The sequence below is a fragment of the Colius striatus genome, chromosome 20 (genome assembly GCF_028858725.1).
Source record: "Colius striatus isolate bColStr4 chromosome 20, bColStr4.1.hap1, whole genome shotgun sequence".
NCBI classification, from domain to species: domain Eukaryota; kingdom Metazoa; phylum Chordata; class Aves; order Coliiformes; family Coliidae; genus Colius; species Colius striatus.
In genome coordinates this window covers 8,109,296-8,127,430 of record NC_084778.1, presented here as the reverse complement: position 1 = coordinate 8,127,430, position 18,135 = coordinate 8,109,296, and the positions used below count along the sequence as shown (strand labels likewise).

At 52.0% G+C, this 18,135-nt stretch overlaps 1 protein-coding gene across 2 annotated transcripts in view; it reads left to right on the top strand.

Moving 5' to 3' along the window:
* Window positions 1–9,369: 9,369 nt before the first annotated feature.
* Window positions 9,370–18,135, top strand: part of ATP2A3 (ATPase sarcoplasmic/endoplasmic reticulum Ca2+ transporting 3) — a 59,028-nt gene continuing 50,262 nt past the window's right edge. For both annotated transcript variants that reach the window (XM_062012123.1, XM_062012122.1), the window contains exon 1: window positions 9,370–9,596. In XM_062012123.1, coding sequence (XP_061868107.1) covers window positions 9,479–9,596 — 118 coding nt within the window. In that variant the 5' untranslated portion in view covers window positions 9,370–9,478. The remainder of the gene's footprint in view (window positions 9,597–18,135) is intronic.

Here is an 18,135-nt window from a genome sequence, read left to right as displayed (position 1 = left end):
CATCAGTGGTTTTGGCTTTCCAAACCCAGCAGGTCCCGTAGCCTTTGCCTCACATGCCCATGTGCAGCCGCTCGGCATCCTCGGCCCTCTCAGCCCCAGCAGTTTGGGGTTCGGCAGCCTCCCCAGGAGATGGAGACTGTGTTCTCAGCAGTGGGTGCTTTTGCCCCCTAGGCTGAGCTTGGGAGAGTGTCTGTTAAACCAGCGTGGCTGTGTTTTAATTGGCAGTAGTTAATGGGCCCCAGGAGCACGGGGCGATTACCGCTGCCGGCGTTTACGAGAGGGCCCGTCCTCCAGTCTCGCGACAAGGGCAGGAGCCAGGAGAAGCCTCTGCGGCCGTGCCAGGGCTGAGTCACCCAGCTGAGGAGGAAAGGAGGTGGTGGTGGGAATTAAACAGTCAATCATGTTTTCAGCAAGCCTGAAATCATGTGTGATATTTTTATTTTCAGATTCCCAGCTTCAGTTTTTGTGGCAAGGTTGTTCCCCACGGCCCGACCGCAATGACGCCAGGCCCAGGCCGCCAACTGCAGCCTGACTCCTTCCCACCGGCCTCCCAGAGCCCCTGCTCGCTCCTGCCCAACCAGCCCGGGGCACATTTCAGTAGCTAATTCACTTTGCAGCCCCTGATGGCCCAGGGGAAGGCGGCTGCCTTTTCCTTTCAGCCGCTGGCTCCCCCCTTTCATCCGTTTGTGGCCCCAACAGCTGCAGTGTTGCTGAAATCCCTTCCATGGCAGGGAGCTGTGGGCAAGGGAAAACTCTTTTTGGGGGAAGCCAAGGAAAGGAGGGAGACGTGGGATGGAGCAGCCACACGAGCCCTTGTGCTGGGGCGAGGAGAGGAGAGCAAAGCAGGCTGTGTCTTTGCAAAAAAAAGGTACCAAAAAATCAGCTGAAAGCAGGCACAGTTGGTTTGTGAAGGATGAAATGTGGCATTGCCCCTTGGCGAAGCTGCAGCAGCTTTGCATGAGGTTTGGGGTGAGCTGGGGTGCTGTGGGATGGTGAGGACCAGCCTGAGCTGCTGCCAGTGGAAGTGTCCCCAGCAGTGGTGGCTCTGGCTGGGGACTCACTAACACAACCAAGACATGGCTTCTGTTGTGAGAAGATGACAAGTCCACCGAGCTCTCCCAGGGCCATCCCAGCTGGGCTCTGGGTGTTGAGGCAACACTAGGGCTATCGCTTCTGGTGTTACTATACATCTCAGGAATGTGTTTACTCCCAAAGCCCTGGTCCCTGGAGCCACACAAAGAGAAACAATTCAAAGAGGTGCTTTTCTTTATTGTTTTCTTCATTTTTACCTCCTTAGCCCTCGAGTTCTGGCCACAAGCACAGCCTGAACTCACTTGGGTCTAAGTGGAGCGAGAAGGTAAGAACAACTAAAGAAACTTGATTTGGAGGGATGCTCTGGCATGATATCTGAGCCAGGAAACGGTCACCAGTTCAAGTTGGGGAAAAAAGCAGGCAAAAGATGATGGGAGGAATAAAAGCTTCTCATGTCCTGCAAAGGTCACGGCTCCAGTGTGAACAGCCGTCAGCACTTTCGGCATCCAAACCGAAACGAACTGAGCAATCACACATGTTCTTCCTTTGCAGAGCCAAAAGCTGTTCCTGTCATGCTCTATGTTTGCTCTCTGATTAATGTGATTTTTCAGCGAAGAGGATCAGAGAAACCCACAGCAGCACGTTAAGTTACTCAGCAAACAGCTTCACTTGTGTGGGGTGCAGGTAGCACTCGATCTGTTTGTGAGCTATATATAGCTCAATACATATAGATCACACAATGCTGCCACTCTTTTTATGCAGACTACCTGCAAAACACAGACACTATCAGAGACTGTAACACAGTCCTTACACCAGCAATGGACAGGCAGTTCTCAAAAGGGTTTTTTTTCCCATGCAAAACGTTCTTATGTTTTCCAGAGGAAGGCCTGCCCAGGGCTCAGCACTGTAGCCTTGGGGGTTTGCTGGGGACAGGAGGCTGGAGGAGGGTTTGGTTCTGTCCAGGACACCTTATTCTTCTGGATGCATCAATACTCCCAAAACACAAGCCCTATCCTGCCCACAGGGTTTGGTTCTGTCTCGTCCATCCTGTGGGCAGGGATGGGGCTTGTGTTTTGGGAGTATTGATGCATCCAGAAGAATAAGGTGTCCTGGAGCTGTAGATGTGCTGGTAATTCATGGCAAGGGTTCAGATGGTTGAGAGATTTTCATGGTAGGGGCATCAGATTGAGGCTTGGCTTCTCCTTTCAGTGAATCACAGAATGGACATGGTTTGGAAGGGACCTTTAGAGATCATTTAGTCCAAGACAAAACCGAGAAACTAGGGGGAAAGGGAGCTACAATAAATGGAACTTTTCATTTTTATCACTTTGGGTTCCTCCCAGTCTTAAATAGAGCTAAGTCTGTGTTGCTTTAAAGGGGGTTAGGGAAAAAAAATCCCTTTTTTGTTGTTTAGAAAGCATTGGAACAAAACCCTGGGGCTTTTGCAAAAAAATATGCTGCTGCTTTTTATTTTTAACCTGTTCCTTCCAGCTCCTGTCCCCAGTCACACCAGTCCTTCCTACCTCTGCTCCAGTCCTTCCTATCTCTGCTCCTGTCCCCAGTCACACCAGTCCTTCCTACCTCTGCTCCTGCCCCCAGTCACACCAGTCCTTCCTACCTCTGCTCCTGCCCCCAGTCACACCAGTCCTTCCTACCTCTGCTCCAGTCCTTCCTACCTCTGCTCCTGCCCCCAGTCACACCAGTCCTTCCTACCTCTGCTCCTGCCCCCAGTCACACCAGTCCTTTCTACCCCTGGTTGCCTTTTCATGTGCTAAAAACCCCTCAGTCAAGTCAGTGCCTCGTTGTCCTGACTCGCAGTGAAGTCCACAGCCTGAGCCATCCCTCCTGACACTGCACACAAATGTGATGGGTTACCTTTTTGTTTTTCCCTCATGGGCTTCCCTGCCTCAAAGTGGAGGGTTTGTGGAGCTTTATCTGGTTTTCCTTTGTTCAGCGGTCACGAAAGAGAAAGAGGAAGGAAACTCGCCATCGCTCAGCCTGATATTCAGTTAAAAATAGCAGTGCTGGCCGGGCTGGGGCTCCTGTCCTCGCTAAAGGTCACTTCCCCCAGCCCTGATGCTGAAAATATGCCACCAAATGTCCCCTTTTGACACATTTCTGATGGTTTGGAAGCAGCAGAGAGCCGGGAGGAAGGAAGGATGCTCACTGCCCTGCAAAGCCAGGCTCCACGCTCTGTGTGGGTTTTATTTTCCATCCCAGTGAACCACATCCAGGGTCCTCTCCTCAGGGCTGGGGTGTGAAGGCCACAGTGGGATCTCCACAGCTGAAGAGAAGCCATGTCCTGGCTCCCATCCTTTGCTGTGAGGAGGGTGTCTGGCAGGCTGGTGCATGGGGTCTGTCCATGTGCCCCTCAACCTGCTTTTAATTGATAATGAAAACAAGACATTTAAACTCCTTTTCATGTTTGCCTGTGCAGCTCAGCTGCTGTCTGAGGTCAGGGCAGGCCCAGGGCTCAGCACTGTAGCCTTGGGGGTTTGCTGGGGACAGGAGGCTGGAGGAGCTGGTGCAGGGTGGAGGACCAACTCCAGTCCTGCCTTTGGGCATCACTCAGTGTGGGCAGCCTCCTGGGAAACTGCAGGAAGGACTTAGTGCAGTCACAAAATCCCTGGTCTCCCCATTTCCCACCCTCCAGACCTGGGAATTAGCCTTAAAAAGAAATTGCACTGTAAAAAAAACCCCCTCAGCTCCAGCAACTCATCTCACCCAGTGCTGGATGATGATGTCCCCTTCACTTCTGAAAAAGCTGCTTGATGCCAGGATAGGCACCCTCCTCCCTGGTCCCATGGCACTCACCCCTTTGTGGGGCCAGGCTGCAGGAGAGAGAAGGGCATCCCTTTGGGCATCCCTTCAGATGGATCCCCTCCCACAGGCACTTTTGGCTTCAGAGCCACCGTGATGTGTTCGTGAGCTGCAGAGGGAGATCTGCAGTTGGAGGGGGCTGGTTCCTGGTGCTGTGATGTTGTGTCATTTCTGGCTGGTAGGAGAGGGAAAAGGCACCATAGATGTGAAAGAGAGAGAAGCAAACCCCCATTGTTGCTGGTTGAATGCTGAGTGTGCCAGCCAGCCCTTCCCCTCTCCTTGGTGAACGCTGCATCTCCATGGAGAGCCGGAATCCTTCCTTCTGCCTAGTTAAAACCAGACGTTTTTCCATCTTGGGCTTGTGCTTTTGCTGGAGGGAAACGTGAAGTTCTGCTGAATTAACCACCTCAGCCACCAGCCCAGCCCCAGGGATGTGCAGAGCTCTTCACTTGCTCACTGCTGCCCCAGAGCCTCCTGTTGTGTTATTTGCTTTCCCTGTTTCCTAAACTCCATCCAAAGCCCTGGGAGTGACACACCACAAGGCAGGATTGGTTGGTTGGTTGGTTGGTTTTGTTTCTTTCCAAGAGCTGTTTTGCACCAAGGAAAAACCCATGTGAGTGTCAGAGAGTGTCCCAGTGTGTTCCCCCTTTGATGGATATTAATGCATTTCCCTACCATTGAAAGGGATTGGAATACAGTTTAAAAAAGGAATGGATGCCCAATGGATGTGGATTCATAAACAGAGGCTCCTAAGTGTGCTGCTGCTGGCTAAGGGGAAGATGCCAGGGAAGTCAAACACCACGGGATCCCAGCCAGCAATGGCTCCAGAAATGCCCCATTTCCAGCCTAATTACAGATAGAGCCAGGAAAGGAAGAGGAGCCTCAATGCCAACTCTTTCTTAGCTGCTACTGTAAAGATGGTCTGACTCTGGGAATCATATTCCCTGTAGCCATTGGCAGTGGGAGCAGAGATGGAAAATAAGGCAACTGCCCTGTGCATCCATCACCTCCCAACAGCCTTGTCTGTCCAGACTGCTCCTCCTCATTTTCCCCAGCCACAACCCTCTGCCTGCCTCAGAATCTTGTGCTGACCAAGTGTTTCCAGGATCTCCATCTCTCTGCATCCATACCCCAGAGCCAGGGCTGCTGCAAATCTACATCATCCCCTGCATCCCAGTGGGACTCATGGCAGGGCTGGCACTTCCCTGCCACCTCCAATGCTCTGAGAAGCCAAATCCCAACGGTAACCTACACTGCCTGAGGCTACTCAGGGCAGCACAGGACGCACAGCCCAGGGTATTTCTATCCAGCAAGAGTGGAAATTCCAGTGCTGCAGCCCTGAGCATTGATGTTTTAGTGCTCTTTGGATCCAGCCCTTGGGGAGTAGGATTGGCCCACAGCTGCTGGGGATCCTGGATGGGGGATTAAAAATAAACCCCTAAGCCTGGCTCTGAAAGGTCAGCCGACATGTAACATTTGTAGGAGCCTCACACTGTTATTTCAAGGACTATTATTATTATTATTTTCATTGGTAAAGCAAATATGCTGCTGTGGAGAAAAAGAAAGCCATTCCTGGCTCTTCCCTGTGGATGGAGATTTGCTGCACATGGACTAGGAGATGCCAGGGAGCAGGACAGCAAATGACAGTGGCACTGGTACTTTTAATTCATTAATGCCATTTTGTATGATGGCTCCAGGGCCCAGGGAAGGTGCTGGAGCAGTACAGGGGCAGCTGCACCTAATCCCAGGTTGCTTTATGAAGGTGAGAGCTGCTGACAGAGGAAATTTGCACCTTCTTGTGTGGCATCAGCCTCTTTGAGGTGGTTAATCCTGAATTTGATCTTCTTAGGCTCACAGCTCCTCTCCTGGGATCAAACCACAGGGCAAAGGGGGAGCACATAAGTGTGCAGCTGCAGGTGTGCAGGGAGTCAGTGAGATTCCCAAGGTGGTGTTCAGTGCACACAGCACACATCAAGGACTGGCTCCTGCATCTATCACCCACTTGAAACTCCCTTCTGAATTAAGACAAAGATGACCTGAGTGAGAAGTGGAGATATGGACCCAAAACATGTTTCTGAACAAAGAAGGAAGATGAAATAGTTGACTGCAAGCCCTCTACATCTTCTCCCATCCTTCAAGCCACTGACAGTCTTTAAACCTTGTGTTCAGGCTTGGTTAGCCTGTGTTAGCCATCATTTCTCATGCCAGAGCTGGAGCCTGGGAGCTGGTTACCAGCACACGGGCTGCTCTCTCACCCTTCCCAACAAACAGAATGTTTTCCCCATCTCTGAGGAACAAAGTGGATATAAAAGATGAATCTTCCACAGATTGTAAAATCCTTGGGGCGAGGAGCGTGGCATCTGTTCAGCATTGCTGGCAGCCTTTCTCTGGAGCAGCTCTGATCATCCCACTCCCCTCAGCCCAGGAGCACCACAGTACATAATCCATGGCTTTCAGAAGAATTATTCCCAATTTCCTTTTGTAGAAACAAGATCAAAATCAACACCAGCTGTAAACTTCCATGTATGGCACACAGTCAGCACTTGCTGGACCCTGCTCTGCCTCTCACACTGCAGCTGTGGCTAAGAACCTGCCTCAGAGGCTTGGGAGGTGTTAAACCCTCTTGTTTCTTCTTTTTATGATCCTCTTGAGCTTCTGTACCTCCAAAAATGATTACCATGGAGGATGGCAAGATAAATAAGGTTTTCCTTTTGTTTCAGGGCTGATATGCTGCAGAAAGGAATCCCCTAAACTGAGGGAGCTGCCAGGGATGGACCCCAACCCCCCCCAGCCCAGCCTGCTCCAGTGACCACGGGCCCTTTGCTTGCAATATTGAGGATGTTTTCACTCCAGACCATTTTCCCCCACTGCTCACTGTTGGACTAACTTACAGCTCCAAGTCACTATTCATTGTCATGGATTGCTTAGTTATCCATGGGACAGATGGTGTTGCTTGTCACTAGGGCTGCCAGATAATGCCTTTGTAACTCTGTTCTCAATCACCCTCACCTTTGTCTAACTTTTGGAACTGGGATATCATCATCTTCACACTCTGTTCCAGTACAAGGTTTGACATCATCTGATGAAACTGGGAAAAGCTGGAACAACAGGAGTGGGTCTTCATGCAATGCTGAGCAGAGCCACGAGATGCCCTGCCTGTGAGGGCATGGTGTGGGCAGGAGGGAGCATGTCCTCAAAGAGAGAGCTCATTGGAGGTTACTGCAGGAGTGCTCAATGTTAGGAGGGTACTAGTGAAAATCACTGTAGGTTGCTGCCCACGCTGTGCCTGGTGGAAGGGGCTCCCTGGTTGAGGGGAGGGTCACTGCTGGGTTGGAGGGACTGAATCACTGCAATTGCAGAACGTGATGAAGGCATTGGGAGAGGTTGGGGAAAGAGCTGAGTCTCCTGCTTGTACATACACAGGCAGTTTGACCTCAGTTCTTCACCTGCACCATGAGCATCTGGGATGCAGGTGAAGGCAGTTTGTGGGGTAGGGCCTTGCCTGAACCACGCCCAGCAGGACATGGAGAACCTTGTCTTCAAAAGCTTTGCTCTAAGGGCAGCACCTTTGCCCTGGAGCAGGGTAACAAGGATCAGGCAGCTGCCCACAAGCTGGCTTCTACCCAGGCTGGGTAATGCAGGAGTCTGCTCTGAGTCCCAGCTAAAGCAGCTCCTGTAAGGGCAGTTCCTGAGTTTTGGGGATGATCTGTTGCATTAAGTCCTCTGTGCACCTTGCTGAGAGCACGTTATAGTGTAACAATATCAGATTGCCTTGTCTCCAGGTACGTGCTGAAACTGCTCAGTGCCGTGAGCCGGAAAGCCCCGGGGCAGCCCCTGGCCAGGCGCAGCACCGCTGCCCGGGGCACTCAGCTGCAGAAACGCTGCTTTTCCCCCCAAAACGGTCACGAAAGGCAGACGAATACAACGACAGAGCTTGAAGCGAGGCCAGACCGCAGGGCTGGGAGCCGTGCTTCCTGCAGCAGGGGCTGTGGCACTGCTCGGGGGGTGGGCTCAGCCCGAGCATCCCTCCGCCTCCCCCGCTGCCGGCTGCCGTGAACCGAAACGAATGAGTTTAACTACCAAAAAAACCACCCACCTCGGGTTCTTTCAGACCTCTGCTCCAGTGGCAGCTGCAAAACATTTTCTATACGTGCATCTACAGAGAAACAGATAAGCTAGAGCTCCTCCCCGAGATGTCTGCTGCCACTTCCCCCGGGTTTCTGTACAAAGTGGGTTTGTCTCCCCGACCTGTCTCATCTCCTGTCCCATTCCGGCTCCCCTCGGCTGGAGAGCGGCAGCTGCCAAAACTGGAAGTACCTGAAAAGTTGGTGTTCACATGGGGACAGTCCCTGGAAACAGGATTTAGCTGGTCCTTCAGTGAGCAGCGCAGTTAGGTGCACTACGTGGAAGATGCAGACTGGTGGGGAGGGGTCGTTACCCTTAGCTGGGCTGTACCCATGGATTTTGGGGGCAACCTTCCTTTTCCAAATGGGGCTAACTCCTCGTGTTGCTGCTGCTGGTCTCTGCAGCACGGCGAAATCTACTGGAAACGGTCGTTTTGGTGCCAGAAAGTGTCATTTAAGTGGCGTGTTGTGAGCAAGTGTTGCAAGAGTGATGTAAAGGACTTGTGTAAGAGGGAGCTGGGCCCTTCTGAGCCGAGCACGAAGGGGACGGAGGACCTGGTTAAATGGGGTGGCAAGAGGGTTTAAAGCCAGCTCTGCTGTGCTGGATCGTTGCAAGAGCACAAGCGCCTCCAGAATGAGCCCGTTTGCTCGGATACGGACGCTCTGCCTTCTGATGTGGAGCCAAGCAGCACTAAGCAGCGTGAAGTGTGATGCCCTGGGATGGCCGGGACGCACACGTTGAGGCTGATGCTCAGGTTGTGCTATGTGTGAAGTGTTTTGGCTCCTTCTGCCGTGTCATTTCGCTTTCCACGTCTCTGAAGGCGAGGGCGGCGCAGCACAGCTCACTCTCTCCGGATACGATACAGCCATGGGGACAGTGGCGGTAGCGGCTTTAACAAGTGTCAGGCAGTGAGCCGGGATCCCAGGGCTCCCGCTGCCACCGGCCACTGCCTCCGATCCCGCAGAGGTACCTGGACACGAGGCGGCAGGAGCGGGGCTGGGACATGCCCAGCGGGCAGAGGGGCGATGGTCGGGACCCCGCGCAGCCCACGCTTTGCCCGGGCAGAGCCTGAGCAACACCCTCCCTCGCCCCCTTCATATCTGCCAGCACCTGAACGAGCAACCAGCAGGCTGCGGCTGGTTCCCGTCGGGCGAGCGCGTTTCCCTGCCCGCCGGCATCTCTGCCCCGAAGTTTGGAAAGGATGTTTAAATAGATTGGGCGGGGGGTGAAGAGACACGCTTGGAGGGGGCCGCAGAGCAGCGGCGCCCCGCTCCGCTCCGCTGCCGCCCCGTCGCGATGCCGGTGGCCGCGGCTGCCCCGCGGGGGGCGGCGCTGGGCGGGGGCGGCCCCGGGGCGGTGCCGGCGGGAGGAGGCGGGTCCGGCGGCCCGAGCCCTTCCCGCGGCGGCCCGAGAGGTGCGGAGCAGCGCCGGGCGAGCGGCGCCCCGTGTGCTTCCAGCCGCCCCCGCCGAGCATCCCCTCGGACCGGGCCGTCGCCGGGGCATGGAGGCGGCTCACAGCCTCCCGGTGCTCGACGTTCTCCGCCGCTTCGGGGTTACCGAGAGCTGCGGGCTCAGCCCGGAGCAGGTCCGGCGCAACCGGGAGAAGTACGGCCCTAATGGTTAGTGGGTGCGGGGGTACCGCGGGGTGACCGTCGGGGGTGGACGGAGCAGCCGGCGGAGGTGGGACGGGGCGGCGGACACCGGCATCTCGCCGGGGCCGGGGGGACCCTTCATCGGGACGCTCCCTGCCGAGACCAGGGAGCTGCTCTGGGGGAGTTACCCGCAGGACACCTGTTGATTAAGGGAATATTTGCCGGCTTGGTTTAAGGGCTAATTAGCGGGGGCACGGGCGGCCGGGCAGCGCTGGCCGTTAGTGGAGTATCAATTCCTCTGGCAGTGTGTGAAAGCGGCGGCGGGAGGGGTGGAGGGGACGATGGACACGGGAATGTCGTCAGGAAAGAGAGGGGGAAGTTCCCCCGTTGCCTGTGAGTGAAGGAAGGAAGCTCCAAAATCGACGCGAGGGGTGTTGCAACGGGGACACCCCGTTCCCGGCCGTGGCTGCTGCTGAGGAAGAGGAAGGGGTGGCAGGGGCAGATAGGGTGATGGGGGATGCCCCGGCCTCGCTGTGTGCCGCTGACCCGGGGAACCCTCTCTGAGCAGCTGGGCATCTTCTTGGGTTTGATAAAGGGAATTTTTAAACTCGTGTTTTCTAAGCCCTCAACGTGCACGGGAGGGACTGGCTGGGCTGCCTGAACCTACCGGGTAAATAGTGATTCTGATTGTTCTGGCTGTAGGTGGGTTGGTTTTTCACTCTGTAGAAGGAAACAGGAGTGGTTTAGGGTGAGTTTGTTGCAATGCTTTGGAGTAACAAGTCTTTTCTTGAAGTTGTACAAGGAAATAAGTACGTAAACTCTCCTGGGTTTGGAGCTTGTGACATCTGCTTTTCACTTATCCTCATGGATGAAGCTAAGGAAGGCCCAAGTAGATGGTAGCAGGGTTACTGTCTGTGTCTTTATTCATCGGGAGTGCTGTGTTAGGTGGGGTCAGAGTCTGTGCCTCCATCCAGACAAACCCTGCCAGGAGCAGACAGCTGTGCTGGGCTCTGCTTAGGGTCCCCTATCCCACCAGTGCTCCCTGTACAGGTGGCTTGTGCCACATTCCTGAGTCAGTGTACTCAGAGCCCGGTTGAGAGCTCTTCTGGAGAGCACTCTGCACAAGCTGTGAGCAGTGGAGCATCACACCTGCCCTCCTCTGACCTGATTTTGGCAGAGGGCAGCTGGGACCTGTTAGGTTAGCCAGGAGGAGAGCAATCCCTCTGCTTTAGGGACTAAATGGGAAATACACCCGTAACACCCAGGGCTGATTTTAAGGTGTAATTGCTTCCAAGGTTTCTGCTGTGTCCCTTGGCCTCACAGGAGGAAATATGGGAATGCTGGGCTGTAGAAAGGGTCTGTGCTGTGCACCAATGTGTCACCTGCAGGCATCTCTGTCACAGGGCTCTCTGTGCCTTCATCCTCCTGTTTGCCCAAGTGAATCATCGTGGCTGAGTCAGGCACATTGGCTGCTCAGTGGCACTGAGCTTTCTGCCTTGAAAAAGGTAGCTCCAAGGTATGACGTAGGTGCAAAGCAGTGGCAATTAGTTTGTCATTTTAGGTGTTTTTTCCTTTGTGCTTCTCCTTCAGCAAGCAATGGCTTTGTACTTGCCTCTCTATGCTTTTGCTTCCCAACACCCCAGTGTTGGGGTTCTTGCAGGCTGTTGATTCACAAGAGCGTTTGACTTTGGGATGTCCTACAGCTTTCACCTTCAATTTGAGCAGAGTTTTGCATGTCCTGTACAACACAGCAGTGTGAGAGCAGTGCTGTGGCCAGTGCTACCATCAGTGAAAACATGGCTGAAGATTTTGAAGCTTTCTGAGGTTTTTTGGGTGATTTTTGGTGCAGTGTTTTTGTTTTCTTGTGGTGTGGGTGAGATATACCCAGGTTAGCACAGCTGAAAATCACAGAGTGGTACCCTGTGGGGTTGCTTTGCTTGACATTAAGCAAACAGCCTTTTTTTTTCCCCAGCATGGTGAGAACTTGCAGGTTGTGTCACAGCAGCAGGAGCTGAACCCCCTGACTGCACTGGTGTACCTCTGGGTGCCTGTATGGGAGAGCTGCTGTGGGTGCAGGGGCTTGAGGGCTGGGCTCAGAGCATGGGTTGGGAAGATGGCCTGTAATAAATTGTGGTTTAATTTAGGCTTAAATTAAGCTCTGTCAGCGGAAGTGCAGGGCAGTTTGACTCTCTTCAGCTTGTGCAGAAGAGGGAAGAAAACTCAAACCTGAAGTGGTTTGAAGCACAGAGCAAGCCTTCAGCTCCAGCTAGTTTCATTTTCGCACCCTCCTGTCTCGCATTCATTCATTTTCTTCTGAACCTGAAATCAAACTGCCAGTGTGGGCATGAATCACAATCCAAAACACATCATCTTTCTTAAAAACTGCCTTCTGACGTCCTTTAGAGAGCTGCCATCTGCTTTTTATTGTTATTATTGTGTTCATGCATTCAAAAATATGAGCTGCAACAAGCTTCAGTGTTCAGGGAGAACCAGTGGCTGTCGTCATACTTTATATTAAAAGATATGTGTATATTTTGCAGAGGTTATTCTTTGGAAGCCTAAAATTGCTTTTTCAGTTCCAATGCTCACATTTATGTTTGCAAGAGGCAAGAAAGAGCAATACAGCTTATTTAACATCTCCAGGTTTGGCAGACAAACGGTGAGATCTAGATTGCTGGGCTGGAAGAAGATATTTCTCTGTTAGGAAGAGCTCTTGTTTTAGTTTCAGATCTGTCAGTGGTGCTGTCAGCATGGCCATTTCATTTGCCAAGGAAACTGGAGAAGCTCCAGAACGTTTAGGTCTCACCATGGCAATTCTTGAAAGCCACCTGAATCTCCAAAGTCAGTTTGAACTTAGAAGTGCTTCAGATGCTCCGTGTGTGCCGGGGGCAGGTGCTCCACAGGTTACTTTTAGACCACAACATTTCAAGTAGAAGTCCAAGAGCAAACAAATAAGTGCATCTCTTTTATCATAGGCTGAGCAGGAAGATACAGGGGTGGAAACATTTTCCTTTCTAGATCTAAACCCAGAAGCACGATTCACCCTGAAATGATTTTGGTTTTGTCGAGGAATGACAGATGTAACCTGGAGTCACCCCACAGCCAGTCAAATGATTTTCTGTTTTAAATATAACTGTGATTTCTGTCTTCTAAATGGATTGCTGTGTGTAAATGAGCATACATTTCAGGCAGGATATTGCCAACGTTAATGCATATGCATAATTTTATTTGCTTCATCGGTAACCTAAATGGACTGTGAATGTCAGCGGAGTCAAATGCTCGGCTGTTTGCAGCATAGGGGCGTTGATCTCTTCTTGCATTTCATCTCCTCACCCTCTGAAGGAGAAGCCCTCCTGCCAGCTGAGGTTGGAAATGCTGCTGGGCAGGATGGGATGCTGCTCTCAGCCCTCCCCAGGCTCTCACCCATCCTCTCCTTTGCCCTCACTGCTCCAGGAGCTGCCCCCAAAGTGATACGTGATGCTTTTCAAAGCCTCCCGTGCCTCGCTGTGAGGTGCAGTGATAACAGTATTGATGGGGTGGCTGGTTTCAGTCTTATTCAAGCCATCATCAGCACTGGGTGAGCTCAAACCTAGGAGTAAATTGGCTTTTCTTCTAATATGCACCTCTTCACGTCCATAAGCTTGATTTTCAGGATCAATTATGTGTATTTTGGCATGTGTGTACCCGAGCCTACCTGGGCAGGAGGAGAAGTCATCCCCGAGCCCAGATCCAGCCTGTGATTTGTTACTGTTCTCCTGAAACCCATCAAGCCTCACTCATGAGGAGCTTTCTGCTCTGGTGTGAGCATATATCTGAACCCTTATTTTGCTAGAAACAGCATCAAAAGCCATTTAGGTTTTATCAGAGGGCCCTGACCAGGCTGGAGTGATGGGTCAAGGCCAATTGCATGAGTTTCAACAAGGTCAAGTGCTGAGTCCTGCTCTTAGGCTACAACAACTCCAGGCTGGGGCAGAGGGGCTGGAAAGCTGTTCTTTAGAAAAGGACCTGGGAGTGTTAATTGACAGCTGGCCAGTGGCATCCTGGCTTGTATCAGCACTGGTGTGGCAGCAGGAGCAGGGCAGGGATTGTCCCCTTGTGCTTGGCTGTGGTGAGGCTGCAGCTTGAGGGCTGTGTTTAGTGTTGGGTCCCTCACTACAAGAAAGACACTGAGGGGCTGGAGTGTGGCCAGAGCCGGGCAGCAGAGCTGGGGAAAAGGCTGGAGCACAAGGATGCTGGGGAGGGGCTGAGGGAATGGGGGTGTTCATCCTGGAGGAGGCTGAGGGGAGATAAAATCATTCTGTGAGGTGCTATGATCACTCTGTGAGGTGGCAGTCGATCTCTTCTCTCCAGTAATAAATGACAGGGCATGAAGAAATGGGTTCAAGTTGCACCAGGAGAGGTTTAGATTGAAGATGAGGAAGAACTTGTTCACCCAGGGGGTTATTAAGCACTGGAATGTGCTGCCCAGGGAAATGGCAGAGTCCCCATCCCTGGAGATACTCAAAGGACACATCGATGAGATGCTGAACAATACGGTTTAGTTTAGCGATGGGCTTGGCAGTGTGAGCTGAGGAGTTGGACTCAATGATCTTTAAAGGTCTTTTCCAAGTGTTCTGATTCTCTGCTTTATTCCCAGGCTGTCCCCAGGGCTGTGTGTGCACGTGTGTGTCTGTCCCTCAGCACACGCGTGTGCTCTGGCTCACCGTCGGCTCAGCTGCTGCCGGTTGCTAACCAGCCAAGGTTACACTCCAGCACTCTCTTGACAATAAGAAAAAATAGAAAGAAAAAGGTCTATTTCATGCTGAAATATTTGAGATGCTGGTGAGGAGAGGAAAAGCAGCATTTTCTGACTCATCTAACTCTGCTTTCTGTTCCTCTGCGCATCGCCCACCTTTTCCACCCCCGAAACACACGCTTCACAGGCTGATTCACAAACATGCTATGGACTGGGCTTGGGGTTTTTTTTCTTCCTCCTCCTTCTCCACTAAAACCTTTCCCTTAGGAGAAATGCTGAGACATTCAAACCTTGCGAGTGCTTCTAAATTTGGGGAAGAGACTACACAAAATTTTCCTAATTGGAAAAGAGGAAGCTCCAGGATTTTCATCCCTGTGCTGTCCTGTGAGGTGACCCCTGAGCTTACCCACCTTGAAAAACAGGATGGATCAAAGCCAACGTTCAGAAAAATACCTGATGTCTGCTCTTAAAATGCTGCAGGAGCTGGAGGGGTGGAATTTAGAGGGTGAGGAGAGGCAGAGCCTGTGCTGAGGGGAAGGGATTTTGTGTGTAGACCCCTAAGGTTGGCCTCCCCTAATAGCACAAGAGGTATTTGCTTCATATTTTTGTAGCATTGCTGGTTGAAAACTGGTGAAGCCAATGCCACAAAACACTGGGTGTAGGAGGAGTTGGATGCAATGTGCCCAGGTGCTGGCTTGGGATGTGCTGTTTTCCAGAAAAGAGCTGGAGTGAGCCCTCCAAAAACACCATTAGCAGCAAAATACCTCCCCCTTCCCCCAGCTAAATCCCATTCCCAGCATCTCAGGTGCCTATTTGGATCTCCTTATTCCAGCTGAGTGGTTTTGGCCAACCCAGAGCAGTCTCACTGTGGCCATGTCTGCTCCTGACCTTTTTGGTGGTCTTCCTGCGTGTTTTAAGCCTTTTCTAGTTGCCAGATCTGATTTGAAGCCACTGAGCTGCATTTCTGTGGTCATCTCCCTCCAGGGTGAATCTCTGATAAATAATCTCTATGTTTATGTTGCAAGTGAAGTGTTTTTTCCTGTACAAAGCTTCCTCTCAAAACCCCTTTTTCTTGGGTAAAAAGCATCCTTCAACTCCTGGTGTTGCTTTTGCTTCCTTCCTACCAAGGAGGATTTTCATGTTTGAGAAGCATCCAAGCTGCTGCCTTGTTGCTCTGCATTTCATCATCTCCTGCAAAAGGCACAGTGTGAAAACAGGAGGCTCCTGGCTGCTGCTAAATCACCCGTGTCCTGCAGTTCAGGTCTGTGCTGGCACATCCACAGCCCATGTAATGCTGCTGGCATGGGTGCCCACGAGTCCTCCCTCCTGTGTGCCCAGAACTGCAGGTGCTGGCATGAAGCAGGGCTGAGCACATCTAGCATTGGGCAGCTGAAAGCAAATGGTTGTTCTTTTCTGGTGGTGGCAGCTGCCTTGTGAAGCTCTTGAGGGCTGGGGTGGGCACAGCTGACCTGCTTGACCCTCAGAACCTCCCCCAAGAGCAGTGTTCTTGTGGCCCTCCTGTGACTTGCAGGGAGGATCCAAACTGAATGTCCAAAGGCATCAGATACTTGAGGGGGCTGGTGGGACCACACAGAGCCCTGAGGTGTTTCCATTGTCATGGTTCTGGAAAATGAGACAGTTTGGTGCTTTTTCAGGTGTTTGAACCTCTAGTGCACCCAGCCAGCTGTCATTTTTCTCCTCCATGGCATGCTGATGCCCCTCCAAAATGCATTTTTTTAGGGTAATTCTTTGTAAGCCATGAGCCAGACATTGTTTGGACTCTGTGGCTCCTGTCCAGGTCCTCTAGCCCCACGCCTGGGCAAAGCCTCCCCACTGTGAGGCATTGCTGTGTGGGACCAGGCACAACCTGGGTACACAGAGCTCACTGAGTGGGTCAGTGATGCCCCATCCCTGTTAACATTTTTCAGGACTATTTAAATGTTGTGAGCAGCACTTAAGCCACACTTCAAGGATGCTCTAAAATGTCTATTTATTTTCTTTTGCCCTGGGAAAAGAAAGGGCTCCCAGGAAGCTCTGGCACATGGGGTAGTGCTCCCTGCTCGGTCCCTTGGCTTGCTCAACTAATCCCAACCAGCCATGGTGCCAAGGAGAGGATGTTGTATCCTGGGTTGGTGGGTTTGTTGTGGGTTAGTTTAGTGGCTGGCTGGCAGAGTGGTCCAGAGTGACATGAGGACTGGGAGCCAAGACACTGGGCTGGTATTTTCCAGGAGTGTTGCTGCTCCTTATGGCCTCAGAGAGTGAAGATGTTAAAATGGGTTGTGATTGTCAGGAGAGGGATGGAGTTTTCTCCTTTTTTTTTGCTTTTCTTTTCTCTTTTTTTTCCTTTCTGCTCCTTCCCCCTTTTTTTTCCCCTCCCTTTCCCCTGATTCTTACATGGCACTCACAGATGACCTCCCATTGCATCTCAGATAGGGTAAAGGCAGCCCTTCCTGCTCAGTCAGTACACCTCAGGCAGGAGAAACAGCTGATGCTGGGAAGGACTGGGAAAAGTGGAGAGACGGAGGAGAGGGGCCCACAACCTCTGTGTGTGGGCTAGGTGGGCAAGCAGCAGCAGAATTGGGTTGTGTGGTGCTCAGTCCAACCCAGTGCAATGTTAATACCCAGCAAAACCCAGAAAGCACCAACCTCCCAGCCCACCTCCATTTATTATTGTGCATCTCATGTTATTTTTTCCCCCCTAATATTGTGACTCAGGCACCTTTTTTTATACCTCAGTGTTGCAGGCAGAAGCTGTGACAGTAACCTGTGTGAAAACCCGTGCTTGACTGCTGGGTTGAGCTGCTGCTTGTACCACTTACCTTGCTGGGAAACAGATAGTGAAGATCTGGGCTGGAAGTGTAGAAACGTTGAAGAACCAGAGCCAAAAAGCAAGAGAGCAAATTGTGGTTACTTGAGTATTTCCATGACGTTAGCACGCGCCGGAGGCTCCTCTGTGGGCGGTTTAACCCCTCCCAGGCAGGGCTGCAGGCAGCTGCCAGCATCCCAGCCCTGAGCCTGCTGGGGGTGATGAATGGTGCTGGGATGGGAGGCTCTTTATTCCTGTCAGGATTAATGCACTTCATGCTAATGAGTCTTTCCCAAGGTGGGCGACTTGTTGGAGCTGAGCCATTCGCCTCATGAAAGAAGGGTTGGATTTTTGGGTCCAAAGTGTTGATCTTTTGAAGAGAAGCTGAATTAATCCTTTCCAGCAGTTAAGCTGGTGTCTGTAACTAGTATTTGCAGGTTTGTGTGTTTTGGTTTCTTTCTTTTTTTTTTGTGGGAACCTCCCAGGTTTTGAGGTTTGGCTGCTTGTTATCACTCCCTGAAAGCCTTTTCTCTTTCTCACCCACAGAGGTGGGAAGGCCAAGGTGGTTTGGTAGCAGTCCTGTCTGCCTCCCAGGACGGGGTCTGTGCCCATGCACTGCCTGACCTAACACATCCTCAAGCTTCAGGCCATGCCGTGGCCTCTCCTTGTGACCTGCAGTGGCTGAAATCAGAACTTTTGGACCTTTTTTGAAGCCCAGACTTACAGTGCCCTTAAGTGCAGATGTCTCTGCTCCCAACATCAAGATCCTCCTAAAATCTGACTGTTCAGCAACTGGCTGCATGTGCCAGTGCAGGCCTTGGCTTTATCACCTGCGCTCCCATGTGAACCCATTAACGATCATATGTGTACATGTGTCCCCTTGGAAATGATATACACATCTCTAAGGGAAGGAATGAAACCCAAACAACAAAAAGATGCCTTTTGAGGCCCATGCTGCAGGGTGAAAGCTCTGAGGGAGTTGTGACGGGGCGCTGGCGGCCTGGCCCGGCCTCAGCATCGGAGCT